At 38.8% G+C, this 14,192-nt stretch overlaps 1 protein-coding gene across 1 annotated transcript; it reads left to right on the top strand.

Annotated features, from left to right (window-relative positions):
* Positions 1 to 1,877: 1,877 nt before the first annotated feature.
* LOC139458743 (lengsin-like) lies at positions 1,878 to 9,536 on the top strand. The gene is made up of 2 exons (XM_071240152.1): positions 1,878 to 2,010; positions 8,404 to 9,536. Exons 1-2 carry the CDS (start codon positions 1,878 to 1,880, stop codon positions 9,534 to 9,536), a joined length of 1,266 nt encoding a protein of 421 aa, XP_071096253.1.
* Positions 9,537 to 14,192: the final 4,656 nt, after the last annotated feature.

The raw sequence follows: 14,192 nt of genomic DNA, 5'->3' as shown, positions 1-14,192 counted from the left end.
AACTTTCAAAACGTTTTATGGTTGACATGCGGAAGATATCTCCAAAATTTATGCATCAATGACAAAAATGATGTCCGATGCAAAACCCTTTCTTGACCTGTACCATATGGTCCCGTGTTTTTGCATGTGTTTTTGACGTGTGTGGTGCAGGATACGCTCACCTTTTCGTGAACAGCAGCTCTCATTACTACTTGGTAATGATTCATAAACACATGCTCACGATAAAGTTGGAATCTAAGAATTGGCTGTTTTTGCAGAGATTTCTTATGAATACGGGGCTCCTGCATGGTGGTTGTCCTGGAAGTGCCACGTACTATACACTCTTCAAAAAAAGAAACGCACTGGTAAATATTTAGTAACTTTATTGTTACTAATAAAGTCGATATATCTATTTTAATATCATTGATACAAATATGAAATTTTGGAGCTTGATAGTCACATGTTGTTGTTCAAAGGCATTGAAAACTGTTCATTGTCATGTTGACCTGTGTGTGATGGAGCGATGGAGCGTTGTCTTGTTGAAACAGCTCCCTCTGGCGGTCAATGATTGGAAGAAGGTGAGGTTGAAGAATGTGATTCATGTAGCGATTTGCTGTCAGATTTCCCTGAACCACAACCAAGTCAGATTCCGTGGTGTGGGATATGTCCCTCCACACCCCAGCCACCGAAATTGTCGAATTCACAAACACAATGTGGGGCAAAACGCTCATTTCGACGACGATAAAGACGTTGTCTTCCATCTCGTCGGCGAACAAGAAATCGTGATTCATCGCTAAAGCACACTCGTCTCCAGTTTCCCGAATTCAAAGGCTGTCGTTGTCGATGGATCTGTTGCAAAACAGGGACGATAACTAAGTTATTGACTTATGCTTGCCTTTTAATAGCCATAGCCACTACCACGAGTTACGAATGCCATAACTTGCACGTACATTTTGCTTTTGCATGTTTTCCTCCATGACATTTTTGAACAAGTGTGTAAACAGACATTGCAAAACGACAATGGCAACGCACCGTTTGTCGAATATCAGCCCACCAACACTTTCCAATTACATATATCCAATTTATATACCGGATTATTTTGTGTAGTCATGTTCAATTAACTACATACTACCTGTGCGTTTCTTTTTTTGTGTGAAGAGTGTATTGTCGGAACACCATGTTTATGAATACTGCTGTATTTTTCAATTATTCATGTGTTACAGTTTATTTAGGATACAATAACACATTTCTAATCATTCTATTCATGTGAATAACCCGTCGGTATCGGATGGCAGATTGGAGAGCATCTACCAAGCTGCCACCAGTGGTGCAAACTAGTGTGGCTTAATCGAGCCGCTAAGTTGGACTGGCAACAAATCAACCTTATAAAGCGAGCGCTTTTCACTGTACACAGGTGAGATCTGAACATTGTTTTCCTGAACGGTGATTGTCAGTATACATGTGCTAAACGGGTTTCATAATCAACAAATGTAAACAAGTACAATATATGAAATCAGCTGGACAAGATGTATTTTGTGTGTGGTTATGCATGTTGGAAATTGACAGTTACTCAACTTCGGAATAGTTATTTCAATACAAAACAACAATGCCAGATAATAACCGGTCACAATTATCTGGTGATACCATGTAGTGTTAAAGGCGTAGTGTAGTGTAAGTGTGTAGTGTTAAAGGCGTACTGTAGTGTAAGTGTAGTGTAAAGTTGATGTTTGCCATGAGGCTGGATGCGGTGGGGGCCCCAGGCAGCTAGACAAACGTCCCATGTTTTATGTGCTGTGATATTGCTAGAATATTGCTGAAGGCGGTGTAAAACTATACTCACTCACTCACTCCCGTCCCATGTTCATGATACCAATGTTGTTTCTTTGTTACACAGGAACATGGCAAAGGCTGTAACCTCATACGACTATGTGCGTTTCACATTTCCCAATATCCATGGAACGTCAGAAGGTAGAGTTGTCCCGAGTCGTCACGTGGAGCATAGGATAGAGATTGGTGTTACTGTTGGAGTTGGTGAGTGTATTAACATCTATCCTGAAGGTTCCTGTCGTATCACAGATATAGTTTGCAAAAAGAATGTTTCTTGTCAACCTTTCATTCACAAAGGTCAAGAAGAAAATGATCAGATAGCATTTTTTTTATCTGAAAGCCGTAGCAAACTTAAACAGTTGAAAGGTTTTTGTACACAGCTATGTTTGGGCATTGGCCATAAAATCATCGTTTTAAATACATAAAATGCCAACATGCCCAGGGCCAATTTCAAAACAGGAATTTGTCAAAACAGGAATCTAAGTCAAGATACTGACGTTGCTTGATTTGGAGGCCGTGTTAGTTTGTCTGGGTGTGGTCCCGTTTTTTTACGTCACAACGACCAAGACAGAAGGGAAATGAATTTGGTAGAGCTGATTACTCGGCTATCACCTTAAAACAGAGAGAAGGCTGCTGAGTTTCTTGGTCTTTATTCCTGGCAGAGTGAAATTTCATATAGACCGAGAGATTCAAACAATATTACATTACAAGATACATGCAGTCAATGACTTATCACATTAAATATAGAATTGACATGAATTGATATACTACTTCAGGATTTCATGTTGTGTACATTGACAACAGAGTAATATATCTTCCAAATAACAAATAATAGTGATATACCTAATTCAAGGTTCTATATTCCATATGTGTTCAGTATATAGTACAATAATACACCACTGCTTAGATGACAGTGCAGTAGAACGTGTATCGCTTGTGCTCGATTTGAATAGATAATATTAATATTGCTATTATGATAACTATGGTGGTAGCGACTGCCTTGGTTGTTCCTGAACATGATTGTTTTGATAACTACGGCAATATAATTACAAAAAGCGAATTGTGCATAAAAATGGACTTTACATTCACGGCACTCTAGCATTACAAATGTATTTGACATAATGTATTAGTTCAATGTCGTAAATGCTTAACCAAATGATAGACTAGCATGACCATTATTCGCATGAGATGGTGTTTACGTGAGATGTACTCTTTCTCAAGTTATGTTATGTATGGCTTTATATATCACTTGGTATATCAACAGTAAATGCAAAAATTGTACAAGAAGCAATCACATAGATCCTGATCCCGTTAGAGACATTGGAGACCTGATAATCAGTGTAATGAGAGGGAATCTCGCCATTCTCTAGGTAGTCAATGAGGGTTGAAATCAGGTGAACTCCGGTGTCTCTTTGCAAGATTGTTTTCAGGAATATCAGTTCCAATAGTTTGAACTGTTGGTCCTGATGGAATCTCATCTTGATAACATAATTTAACATACAGACCTATTAATTATGCTGAAGAAGGTGCAATAGCCTTCTGACCAAATGAATGAGGGTTTTCAGAAGTTGAACATTTAGGAGATATCCCATAGTCAGTATCTGCAGAAGTAATCTGACTTTTAGTAATTTTGTGATGGATTGTTGATGAGATATTTGAGGGTGGTGTTGAAATAGCTTCAGCATATGAACGCTGGATTGGTTGATGATTTGACTGAATGGTGGCTGAGGTGTAGTTGATAGAGGAGTGTGGGGGGCAAGGGAAATCATCAGTGACAGGTTCTATGATCAGTGCAGGATATGGAATGCAAGAGAGATCATCAACATTTGCATAAACTTTACATGCTCAATGTTCGATCTCATAATCATTTCCCTGCAGCATGAGAGACCATCTAGCAGACGACCTGTTTCCTGTTTGACGTCCTTAAGCCATTTTAGAGCATGATGATCTGTGAAGACTTTAAACTTTTGCTTTGTAAGATACACCGTGAAAGTTTGATGCCTTCCTACACAGCCTACATTTTAGCTGGGTGATGACCATTTCTTCTCAGCTGCATGAAGGACACGGCCACCATAACAGATGACGTATTCTTGGCATCTCTTTGACTTAGGATATACCCTATGGCTGAGGTGAAAGCATCCAATGAATGGTTTCTTGGGATCAGGATACGTTAAGACAGGGGTTGGGAGAAGGGATGCCTGTAACAACTTCTACCTTTGATTTGTCAACTTCTATTCCATCTTTGCTGAAGAAATTGCCTAAGTATGTTACTCTCATAGCTGCAATCCTACATTTGCTTGGTTTTAAGGTATGACCAGCTTCTTTAAGTTTGCCAAAAACATATCTCAGATGTTGCAAGTGTTCTTCAAATGTTCTGCTGTAGATAATTATATCATCCAAATTAGGATGAACTTCCAATACATAGCCTAAAGAGCAGAAGAAAGGGTTTGTTGGAAAGCTGCTGCTGCATTTTTTAGACCGAAAGGAAGTCGATAAAATTCAAAAACGCCATCTTGGGTGATCAAGGCGCATTTATGTTTTGTTTCTGGGTTAAGTGGTATCTGCCAAAATCCAAATGCACAATCAAGAACAGAGAACAGCTGAGTTGTTTATTTTCACCAATAGCATCTATGACACCTTCCACACGAGGAAGAGGGGAAAATATTGGTTTTGTGGCTGCATAGATCTTGTGATAATCGACCACAAATCGATAACTGTTATCAGATTTTTTTTTACCATGACTACATACGAATGCCATTCAGAATGACTTGGTTCTATTATGCCTGTGTCTAACATTTCTTCAATTTGCTTAGCACATTCTTTTCTAACTGAAGATGACTGACAGTAGAAGGGGGTTCTAACAGAACGGGTATGCTCTGTCTCAATCTTATGTTGATGCAGATGTGTTTTGCCTATCTTTGACCATTCTCCTGCAAAAACAGATCTTTGACACAAGAGGAAGCCCTCAAGCTTCTCTCTGAGATCTGAGTCACTCAGATCAAAATCTAGGTCAGCACTTAGCTTTGAGGGACTATAAGGGACTGCATTGTTAACTGAAGGATGGTCGAGGAATGGCTCAGATTGCAGTGTATGGACAGATGATGGGTCAGTGATGGCTACAATTCGTTGACCACGAAGTGTGACAGATTTATCAGTTGGGTTGAGAAACCTCATACATGGTCTACCTTTGGCACTTTGAATGAGACATTTGGCTCCTTAAGAAACAGATGGATCTAAGGATGGTGATGCTGTTGCCAGCGCCACTGTCACTGGATCCAGGACTATCCCATCCATATTACCTGATAATTGTTCTATTTTCACAGCTGAAGCCAATGCCATTCTAGTAGCTCTCAAATATATCAGTAGACAGTCAAAATATCAGAAGTTTATCATTTTTTCTGATTCTCTTTCGTGCTATTCACGAGGCTATTCATAACATGTCATATAAACTTCCACTTTTGATCAAAATAATTGAATTGTTTAATGCTCTTGCTACTGGACAATACGACATCCTGTTTTGTTGGTTACCCAGCCATGTCAGAATAACTGGTAACACAATGGCTGATGCAGCTGCAAAAGCAGTGCTCAACAATTCTGTGACACCACTTCCAATCCCATACATTAAAGATCTCATGCAACAGAAGTGGGACACCCAAGTAGGTATCAATAAATTACATGAAATTAAACCAAATTTTGGTTATACCTACTTGGGTTGTCAGTCCAGATTTGATGAGGTCATTATGCGACGATGTCGTATTGGCCATTCAAGGTATACTAATGAATATGTATTGAAAGGTGAGGATGCTCCATTCTGTATCCCTTGTGATGAAAGAATCACAGTCAAGCATGTACTGCTTGACTGTATTGATTTTTCTATCACAGGGAACAAATACTTCAGTGCAACATCAATTATGGATCTTTTTAATAATGTTTCATCTCATTTAATAATTAGCTTTTTAAAAGAAATTGAACTGTTTGATAAATTTTGAATATGTGTACATAGTTAATATTTTTTATGTATTAGTAGTGTTTAACTTGTAACTGAGATTGTTAGTGGCTATATCCTCAAAGGGGGTTAAAGTACTGTAAAATTATTGTCCCCCCGAGAGTGTATGTAAGACCACATCATTCGAAGTAAGTTTATTCCTACTACCGTTTTAGTCGTAGTATACTTGTTTGTTTTAATTTGGCTAAACTTGATGATAATCGCCAGCAGCTAAGGGATGGTGTAAATCCTGCTGGGGAACCGTGCAGGTAGCAGAAGTATTGTAAGTCCCCACGGTTCCTAGTATGGTGGCCTACCTTTAATTGCTGGCGATCCCTAGCCCCGTTTTTATACTGTATTGTTATTTTTGGTGATATCTTTTTTTTGGTTCAATACTAGTTTTAAAATATACATCTGTGATATTCTAGTTATTTTGCTGTCCTTTGACGACAGGTTTTATGATAACATTGTATGTATTATTACTGTCTAGCTTGATTTAGTCACGATATGGCTGAAATATTGCCGATGTGACTATAAATATTCACTCACTCACTCACTGTTTCTGCTGGAAGGTCGGAGTTGCTCTCGTCTGAAGGCACGTGACCTGTGCTGCAACTGTGGACTGGCATAAGATGGCGTGTCTTGAGCTGTAGTCATCTTGTCGAGGTGGTGACTGGAACCTTCGTTGGTCAGTCATCTTGGAGTGTCACCTGCTGTGTGGACATTGCATTTGCCAAAGGCCTCTGTTGGCTCTCCATTAGCGACATCACTTGCGTTGATAGCTTAGTGACCTGGTCTGTGAAGTTAGCTTGATCTGGCTGCTGGATGCTGAGGTATGACTTGACTGCAAGTTCACCCTGAGTACGCACTTCTTCAAATGTTTGGGGTTCTTTATCATATAGACCCATTGTTTGACGGAAGGGTTCAGTCCATTCACAGGTTAGCAACTAAGATGTCGACTGGTGTGTATTTACTAAAGATAGCTTACTGTAACCTTCTGATATAATCTGTTACTGATTCATCAGGTTGCTGACTGATTTGCGAATACCGACATATCAAATTGTCCTCATGGTTGAAATCTAGTAATTTAAGCTTGTTTCAAACTATTCCAGTCTGACTTGATATTGTCACTCAAGGCATGATGCTACTCTTTGGCTGGTCCTTCTAAGGGGAAGTTCAAAATTAAACATGCTGTCTTGATCTGTACCTTGGAGTTTAACCCAAGTTTCTAGATCTAACCACCAGGTAGTTGCATCCTGCTTACCTGAATATTTAGGAAGCTGAATATGTGACATGGCCATGCATGTATTTGGGGCAGTGAATGATGAATAATATACTCGCAAGCTCCGACGTTCATACAGTTTGGTCCTTTGTCTATGAAGGTTCATACTCCAATGAACTCACACAAAGTGAAAGTCAATTCTTAAATAAACACACACTTACGCTTCACATTCATGTTGCTTTGTGGTATAATAAATGAAATATAACTTATTGTTAAAGATATCAAACCATGGTAAAAATATAGTGGCGTGCATATGATATGATATACGTTTTAGGCAAGAAGAGTTTAACAAGAAAATAATGTTATCTTAAAACAGAGAGATGTCTGCTGAGTCCCATGAAGTCTTTATTCGTGGCAGAGTGAAGTATCTGTCACTGGACTCCGTATATATGGGATTCGGGCATTCTGTGGAATGCGTTAGTTACCTAGTATTGAAGCTGTGATCTAAATCTATCATCTGCCTGGTGTATTAATTGCAATTATTCGTTAGTTACGGAGTGCAATGACTTTGCACTCCGTAACTAACGAATAATTGCCTTTATATACCTACCTTTCTAGTATTAAAATGATAGTGTGTCCGGCCATGTACAACATGTTACAGCCTAGGCAAGCATGGCAGCCTGGCTGAGTTAGGTAATCCAGAGTCACTGGTTTATGATGGTCAGTTATGTGGACAGCAACTGACTAACATTATCTTATGAAATATATTTAGGTTGGCTAATTGTAAGATAAAATATTCAAAAAATACAAAACGTCATATTTCAATATGACCACTATAATTATGGATAAATTAAGGTGAGTTTAGGCAATACTAAACAAAATGATTAACTACCATTCTGGAAATCACTTTTCAAAGAAAAGTTAATATATTAAATTCTCCTTCAATATCAAGCATGCTGACATAAAGACATAAGTATCCTTTCATAAAGAAATTCTTTCATATGCAAAAGGTATATCTAAGCTGTTTACATGTTCAGTTGTGTCACTTGTACGTATCAATGTTGTCATGTGAATGACCTCGATAGTAGCATTTGATTTTGAAAAATAGAAATGCCAACCTTAGTGAAATGTTTATTTCATTTGTTCAATTGTACCGTGACATCAAGAATTCTTTCCATTTTGCATGTTATAATCTACAGGTAAACTAGCTCAACACTAAAATATAGTATGTTTCTCCTGTATAACACGGACGCAATGAACAGCACCAGTTGCAGTGTGTGATTCTATTTGACGAGATGGCTGATGAAGTAAGCTTGGTCGGTGTTGGTGGACGGCTCGACCAGGATCTATGTGATGTACTCATTCTTTACTTCACCATCCTCTGTTTCAGATGCGCTCATGCTCGGAGAATGGCTTACAACGGTGCAAACAAACCTGATCGATCAAAACAAAACATGCATCATCGGTATCCCCGACCTTTCAACTTTGAATGCCGTTACGTGGGATGGTGAGGACAAGTTCAAAGTTGCTGAGGTCATTTGTGAAGCATTCTGGTTGAAGGACAGAACTCCATTGAATGTTTGTACTCGTTATGTGGCCAAGCAACAACTTCAACGTTTGTCAGACCATGGATACAAAATGCTGTCAGGGTTTGAAATGGAATTTATGTTAAATGATGAAAACAACAGTCCAGTGTCAACCATCAGTCATATGAGCCACCGACATCACTCCAAGCACAGCAGCTTTCTCTTTGCCCTTGAAAATGGAATGCATCATGCGGATGTGGATATTGAAAATTTTCACGCAGAATGGAATGCTGGACTCTTTGAGGCAGTCATCAAGGCATCATTTGGCATCAAAGCTGCTGACTCGGCATTCAAATTTCGAAATGGCATTCACGAAATTGCAGATAAGAAGGGCTATCGAGTAGACATGACATCAAAGCAGCCCACAGGGGAAGTTGGACAGCATTTCAACCACTCAGTGTGGTCTGTTCAAAATGGAGATTGTGTGTTCAGCGACTCGAACCACCCTGATGGATTGTCTGATTTTGGAAGATGCTGGCTTGGTGGACTGATGAAGCATGCAAGAGCACTAACTGCCTTCTGGTGTCCTACAGAGAACTGTTACACACGGTTACATCTCCCTAGAAAACCAGGGATAATAGATTGGGACTTTGACAATCGCCTGTCTTGTGTGAGCGTCAAGACAGATACTGAAAACCGAGGAGTCTACCTGGAGAACCGCATCCCAAGTGGCAAGAGCAATCCTTACCTGACACTAGCGGCCACTGTAGCTGCTGGTCTAGATGGGGTCCTTAAAGGACTAGGGGGTCCTCCTCATCTAGACCCAAAATCTGACACTCTGCCTGCGGGTACCGCTCTACCGACCTCTCTGTCCGAGGCATTGCATGCTCTAGAAACAGATGCTGATATGGTAAACATCCTGGGAAAGGATCTTGTGGATTGGTTTGTTCTCCTAAAAACTCAGGAAGTCAACAAAAGAAAGGAATTAAGTAATTGATTTCTGTGATAATAGTGTCTTGTTTGACGACATGACATTGTATTAGATAAATATCTAGTCATATTCAACTTGCAGTCAAACTATTTGGTCATTTGTTTTTTGTTTGTTTTTTATGTTGTCAAAGGACCCTTTAACCATCAGTTGATATCTCTTAAAAGTTACAAGTATTTCCTTCTAATGTTTATTACTTGAATGGGGGTAAGGATATATCAAAGTTCTATATTTACATGAGATCATAATCACATTTTCGAGTTGGACTTTAAGAGTGGGCGAGACGACTGATCAATTCAATTCAAATGTTTATTGGGTGAAAGGCCATTGGCCTATATACAAGTGAGTTACATAGACATACTGTTATTTTAACAAATATTGTAGTATACAGAATATCAACACAACAACAGAGGTAAGATAAAAGCTTGAGGAATGTAACTATAAAGATACTTGTAGTTGTAAGTTTGACAGCAGACATGCAGAGTTATTTGTAGATAGATAGATAGATATTCTTTATTTCCTCCAGATATCGAAGATACATATCATATATGATATTATGTATAATTACAGAGCTGTACAGTAGGACAATTGAACAATATTATTAGAAATGATAACTACAAAATGCATGACAATCAAGCTGTTTTGTAACAGATACAGCCATTTCCTACAATGTCTTGACACAATAACCATAAGGTCACCCCATAGACTTTGAGATAAAGAGCTAACACCCTCAGGCATACCGCCAAGTAGTACAGACAGGATTATATCATCGTCCTCACTATATAGTCTTGCAAATGTAGAGACATCTATCACATCACAAATGATTTCAAATAGTTCATTTCTGTCATTCATATTCAATGTACAATTCAAAAAGACATGCTTAATAATATCATGAGCTACAATTCCACATCGACATTCCCTAGCTTCTATATTTATGCATCCCAGCCGTACAAGATGAGACAGGTTTGGAAACTGTTCAGGACGTTCAAGCCAGAGTCTGTGTTCTTTATCATAACGTGGTGAAACATATCTATTTAAGTTAAGTCTAGATAGCAGCAGCTTCCTGGTCTGCAGAAATAATCCTTTCCTTAACAATATCAGACCATGCCTTTTTACTTGGGAAGCTACATTTAATTAGATAATCTTCTATTTCTGCATTAAGATTGTGTTTTTTGACAAGTCTGAGCTTGTTATATACAGGTGACAAAGCACATCGTTTTTTGAAGTTATCCAACGCTATTTCGTATCTAAACTGCCCAAGGCGAGTAATGAATACCTTTTTAAAGACATAGCTGTAACTGGATCGGCATAGTTTTCCAAGTAGTAACAGTGACTGTTTGTCAATATAGGATTGGAGAGATATCAAGCCAATGTTGTCCACAGCAACAGTACCTGATGTACATTTTGGAAGGCCCTGTATTTTTCTACTGAAATAACGTTGAATAAGTTCCAGCAAATCGTATTCTTTGAGGGTTAATAGCCCCCAGACATTACATCCATAGAGTCCGCATGGGAGTATCACTCGTTCCCAGATCCTTTTTGCTGGGATTGGATTCATGCCTCCAAACTTTAGTCCAGTATCGTTATTACTATTTATTAACATTTTTAACTTTTCACAAGCTAATTGTGTTCGTTCTAAGGAAGACTTATCAGAGCTAATCCTGACACCTGCATATATTATAGATTGCTGAAGTGGAACACACATACTGCCCAAGTACAGTGATTGAGAGCAGATAAATTTACGCTGCACATCAAATATTAGAACAGCGCTTTTCGTGACATTGTACTTAAGCTGCCATTTATATGCATACTGATTTACAACATTGAGAAGATCTTGAAGGCCTGTTGGTGAGCTACTAAATAGTGTTGTATCATCTGGCAAGAGCTGGCCTGGAGTATGTGCCCACGGCAGATTTAGTCCTTGCTTAGAGCGTTCTAGCTCGCATAACAGATCATTTATATATAATGTAAAGAGCCAAGCAGATATAACTCTGCCTTGACCAACTTCTTGGCGTACATGAAACAAGTCTGATCTATAGCCTGCAAAGCTGACATAGGAGTACATAGACATATAAGAGCTACGTAGTATTCACCATGTTTTACCCGTGATACCAAGGTCATAAAGTTTTAGAAAAAGGCCATCTAGCCATACCCTGTCGAAGGCTTTTTCATTATCTAGAAATGTACAGTAGACTGGAGAACTTCATTCATTGTAATATGCTATTGCTTCTAATAGTGTGAGGGCCGCAGTGTCTGCACCTGCATTCTTGCGAAAGCCAAATTGGAGAAGATGTGGGAAATTACAGTTTTTAGTTACCCAGGATTCGATTCTGTTGAGTATGAGCCTTTCCAAAAGTTTACCAAAAGCAGATGTCATAGTTATTCCCCTGTAATTAGCAGGATCCGACTTGCTTTTACCATGACCTTTATGGATTGGGAGGATTTGACCTATGTTGTACTCACATGGTATATATTCATAGTGCACAATTGCATTGAACAAAACCATGAGATGGTGATGAATAGATCTACCTGCTTTTTTAATATGCTCGTTTGAGATTCCGTCATGCCCTGGTGATTTACCTGTTTTAAGAGATTTGACAGTATCCATCAATTCTTCTTCAGTCAAGGGTTTTGAAAGGGGAGATGCTATAGCTACACCATTATTGTCATAAGAATCAGTGCTATCTAATACCTCATTTTCAAGGTCATTAACACGTTGTTTGACGTAAGAGGAAAACAGAACATCATGTTTCAGATAAATATCCGGGGCAGCTAGATTTCTGTAATATTCACCAAACATATCACATATATCCTTCGGGTCATTAGATGATTTATCTGAATAGACAAGTTTTTTAGTATGACCTTTGTTTTTACGATAACGTTTAGCTACCCTGAAGTATTCATGAACATCAACCTCAGCAGCTTCATAAACTTCTTTGTATCTATCATCTATCAGCTTTTGTTTTGAGATCCGATGCTGTTTTCTAAATAACCGTTTGGCTTCTTTGTATCTAGCAAAAAAGATGTTGCTTTTATCGCGAGTTTTACCATTTTCCTTCCATTCTTTACGGCACTTGCGCATACTATTGTGTAATGATTTAAGATTATCCTTTTTCCAGTACGGTTTCAGCCTAGGTTAGAATTTTGATGAAGGAATGTACATTATTGCTGCATTTTGAAGGGCTGAGGTGATGTATTCATTGTAATATTGAATAAAGTCTACTGGCGTCTGGTAGTCTGAAATTGCAAAACAGTATCACGAAACCAGTTTTCAGTTTCAAAACGATAAAGCATTAGGTCAAGAATAGGCAAATGATCTGATACAGAGTAAGATACATTTGTATCAATGACAAATCCGACAACATTAGGTGTAAAATCAACATTTACAAAAATCTTAATATTTCCACTTTTGGTGAAATATGTATATCTAGTGACGTCATCGATGGGGATCACAGAGTACAGAGATCTCTCATTCAATACTCTGCTTAAGTACTTGGAACGCAGTTTATCAGGAGTGCGTAAGTCTGTGATAAAGTCACCAAGTATGATAGTCTGTCCATGTTGTGAATACACATCATATAATTGTATGACATAGTCAAGCGCTTCACAATAAACACTGCCCAGCACATTACTAGATGGAAGATATGTTCCTATAATAAAAACAGGAACATTGTTCATAGTCAATTTGATACTGATCGTTCGATCATCATCTGGAGTGTTTATCACAGACGAGACACAACAGTCCCATTTACGAACAAATATTGCTACGCCTCCTGAGCCTCTAGGTCTTGGTAGTTCTGATTTGTCACATTTGGAATACACGTCAAATTCATCATGGATCCCATTTAAGTAGGATTCGTTTTGTCTGTTTAGCCAGTGTTCAGAAATGAACATTATATCACAACTTTCAAGTTTATCAGCAAGTTCAGTAGCAGCATGCATAACACCACGCACATTCCATGTAGCAAGTCTGATCATAAGAAACAAGAGATAGGTCTCAAATAGTCGGGATCTTGATTTACTTGTCATGTTTAAGATCTTGACTGTTCATCATCACTGTGTACATACCATCTTTTGCTGGGAACCCACTCTCTACAGTTGACATTCTCTGGCCAGAATGTATCGTCTTCAAGCATGACCTTGGCCCCCTGGTTAGGAACATGGATTCGTATGGTGTACGTTGGGTTATATGTCTTCCAGTGCTTCAGAAATGACAGTTTACTAATTGTCACTCCTCGGTCTTTAGCGTAGTCGATGATGGCGTCCCTGACGATTTCAAATGGTTGATCAGCTTTTATGTAGGACAACACTAGTCTCTTTGAGTTGAAACGCGAGCCCCCAGAAAATACACGTTTCCTCTGTTGGTTAAAGTTAACCTTTCGTGAGTGAATAGTTTCTTGTTTTCCAAGGTCACTGTCATGACCCCAGGAGCTATTGTTCTGCTCGTCATGGGGTTCAGTAGTGATAGACAGGCTTACATCTTCTCTGTTGGACAGTGGTGGGAAAGCTTGGGTATTGGGTTCTGGGCTTGCATTATCTCGAGCTTGTGGGCTTGGTATCTTAACTGCCTCAGAATATATGAGTTTGTTTCGTGTATTCATCAAGTCAATTTTGCCGTCTATTTTGCATGCTCGTTTGTCAATAGTCGAAATCGTTGTACAAATC

Source organism: Haliotis cracherodii, unplaced genomic scaffold (assembly GCF_022045235.1).
Source record: "Haliotis cracherodii isolate W230 unplaced genomic scaffold, xgHalCrac1.p SCAF_13, whole genome shotgun sequence".
NCBI classification, from domain to species: domain Eukaryota; kingdom Metazoa; phylum Mollusca; class Gastropoda; order Lepetellida; family Haliotidae; genus Haliotis; species Haliotis cracherodii.
Note: the sequence above shows the minus strand (reverse complement) of the source record. Positions and strands in the feature narration are given on the sequence as shown.

What these genes read in the sequence shown, in the direction of transcription:
- LOC139458743 (XM_071240152.1), top strand. Translation starts at nt 1,878, where the DNA reads ATGGCAAAGGCTGTAACCTCATACGACTATGTGCGTTTCACATTTCCC. An exon ending in TGGTGTTACTGTTGGAGTTG is followed by an intron (nt 2,011 to 8,403) that starts GTGAGTGTATTA and finishes CCTCTGTTTCAG; the next exon opens with ATGCGCTCATGCTCGGAGAA.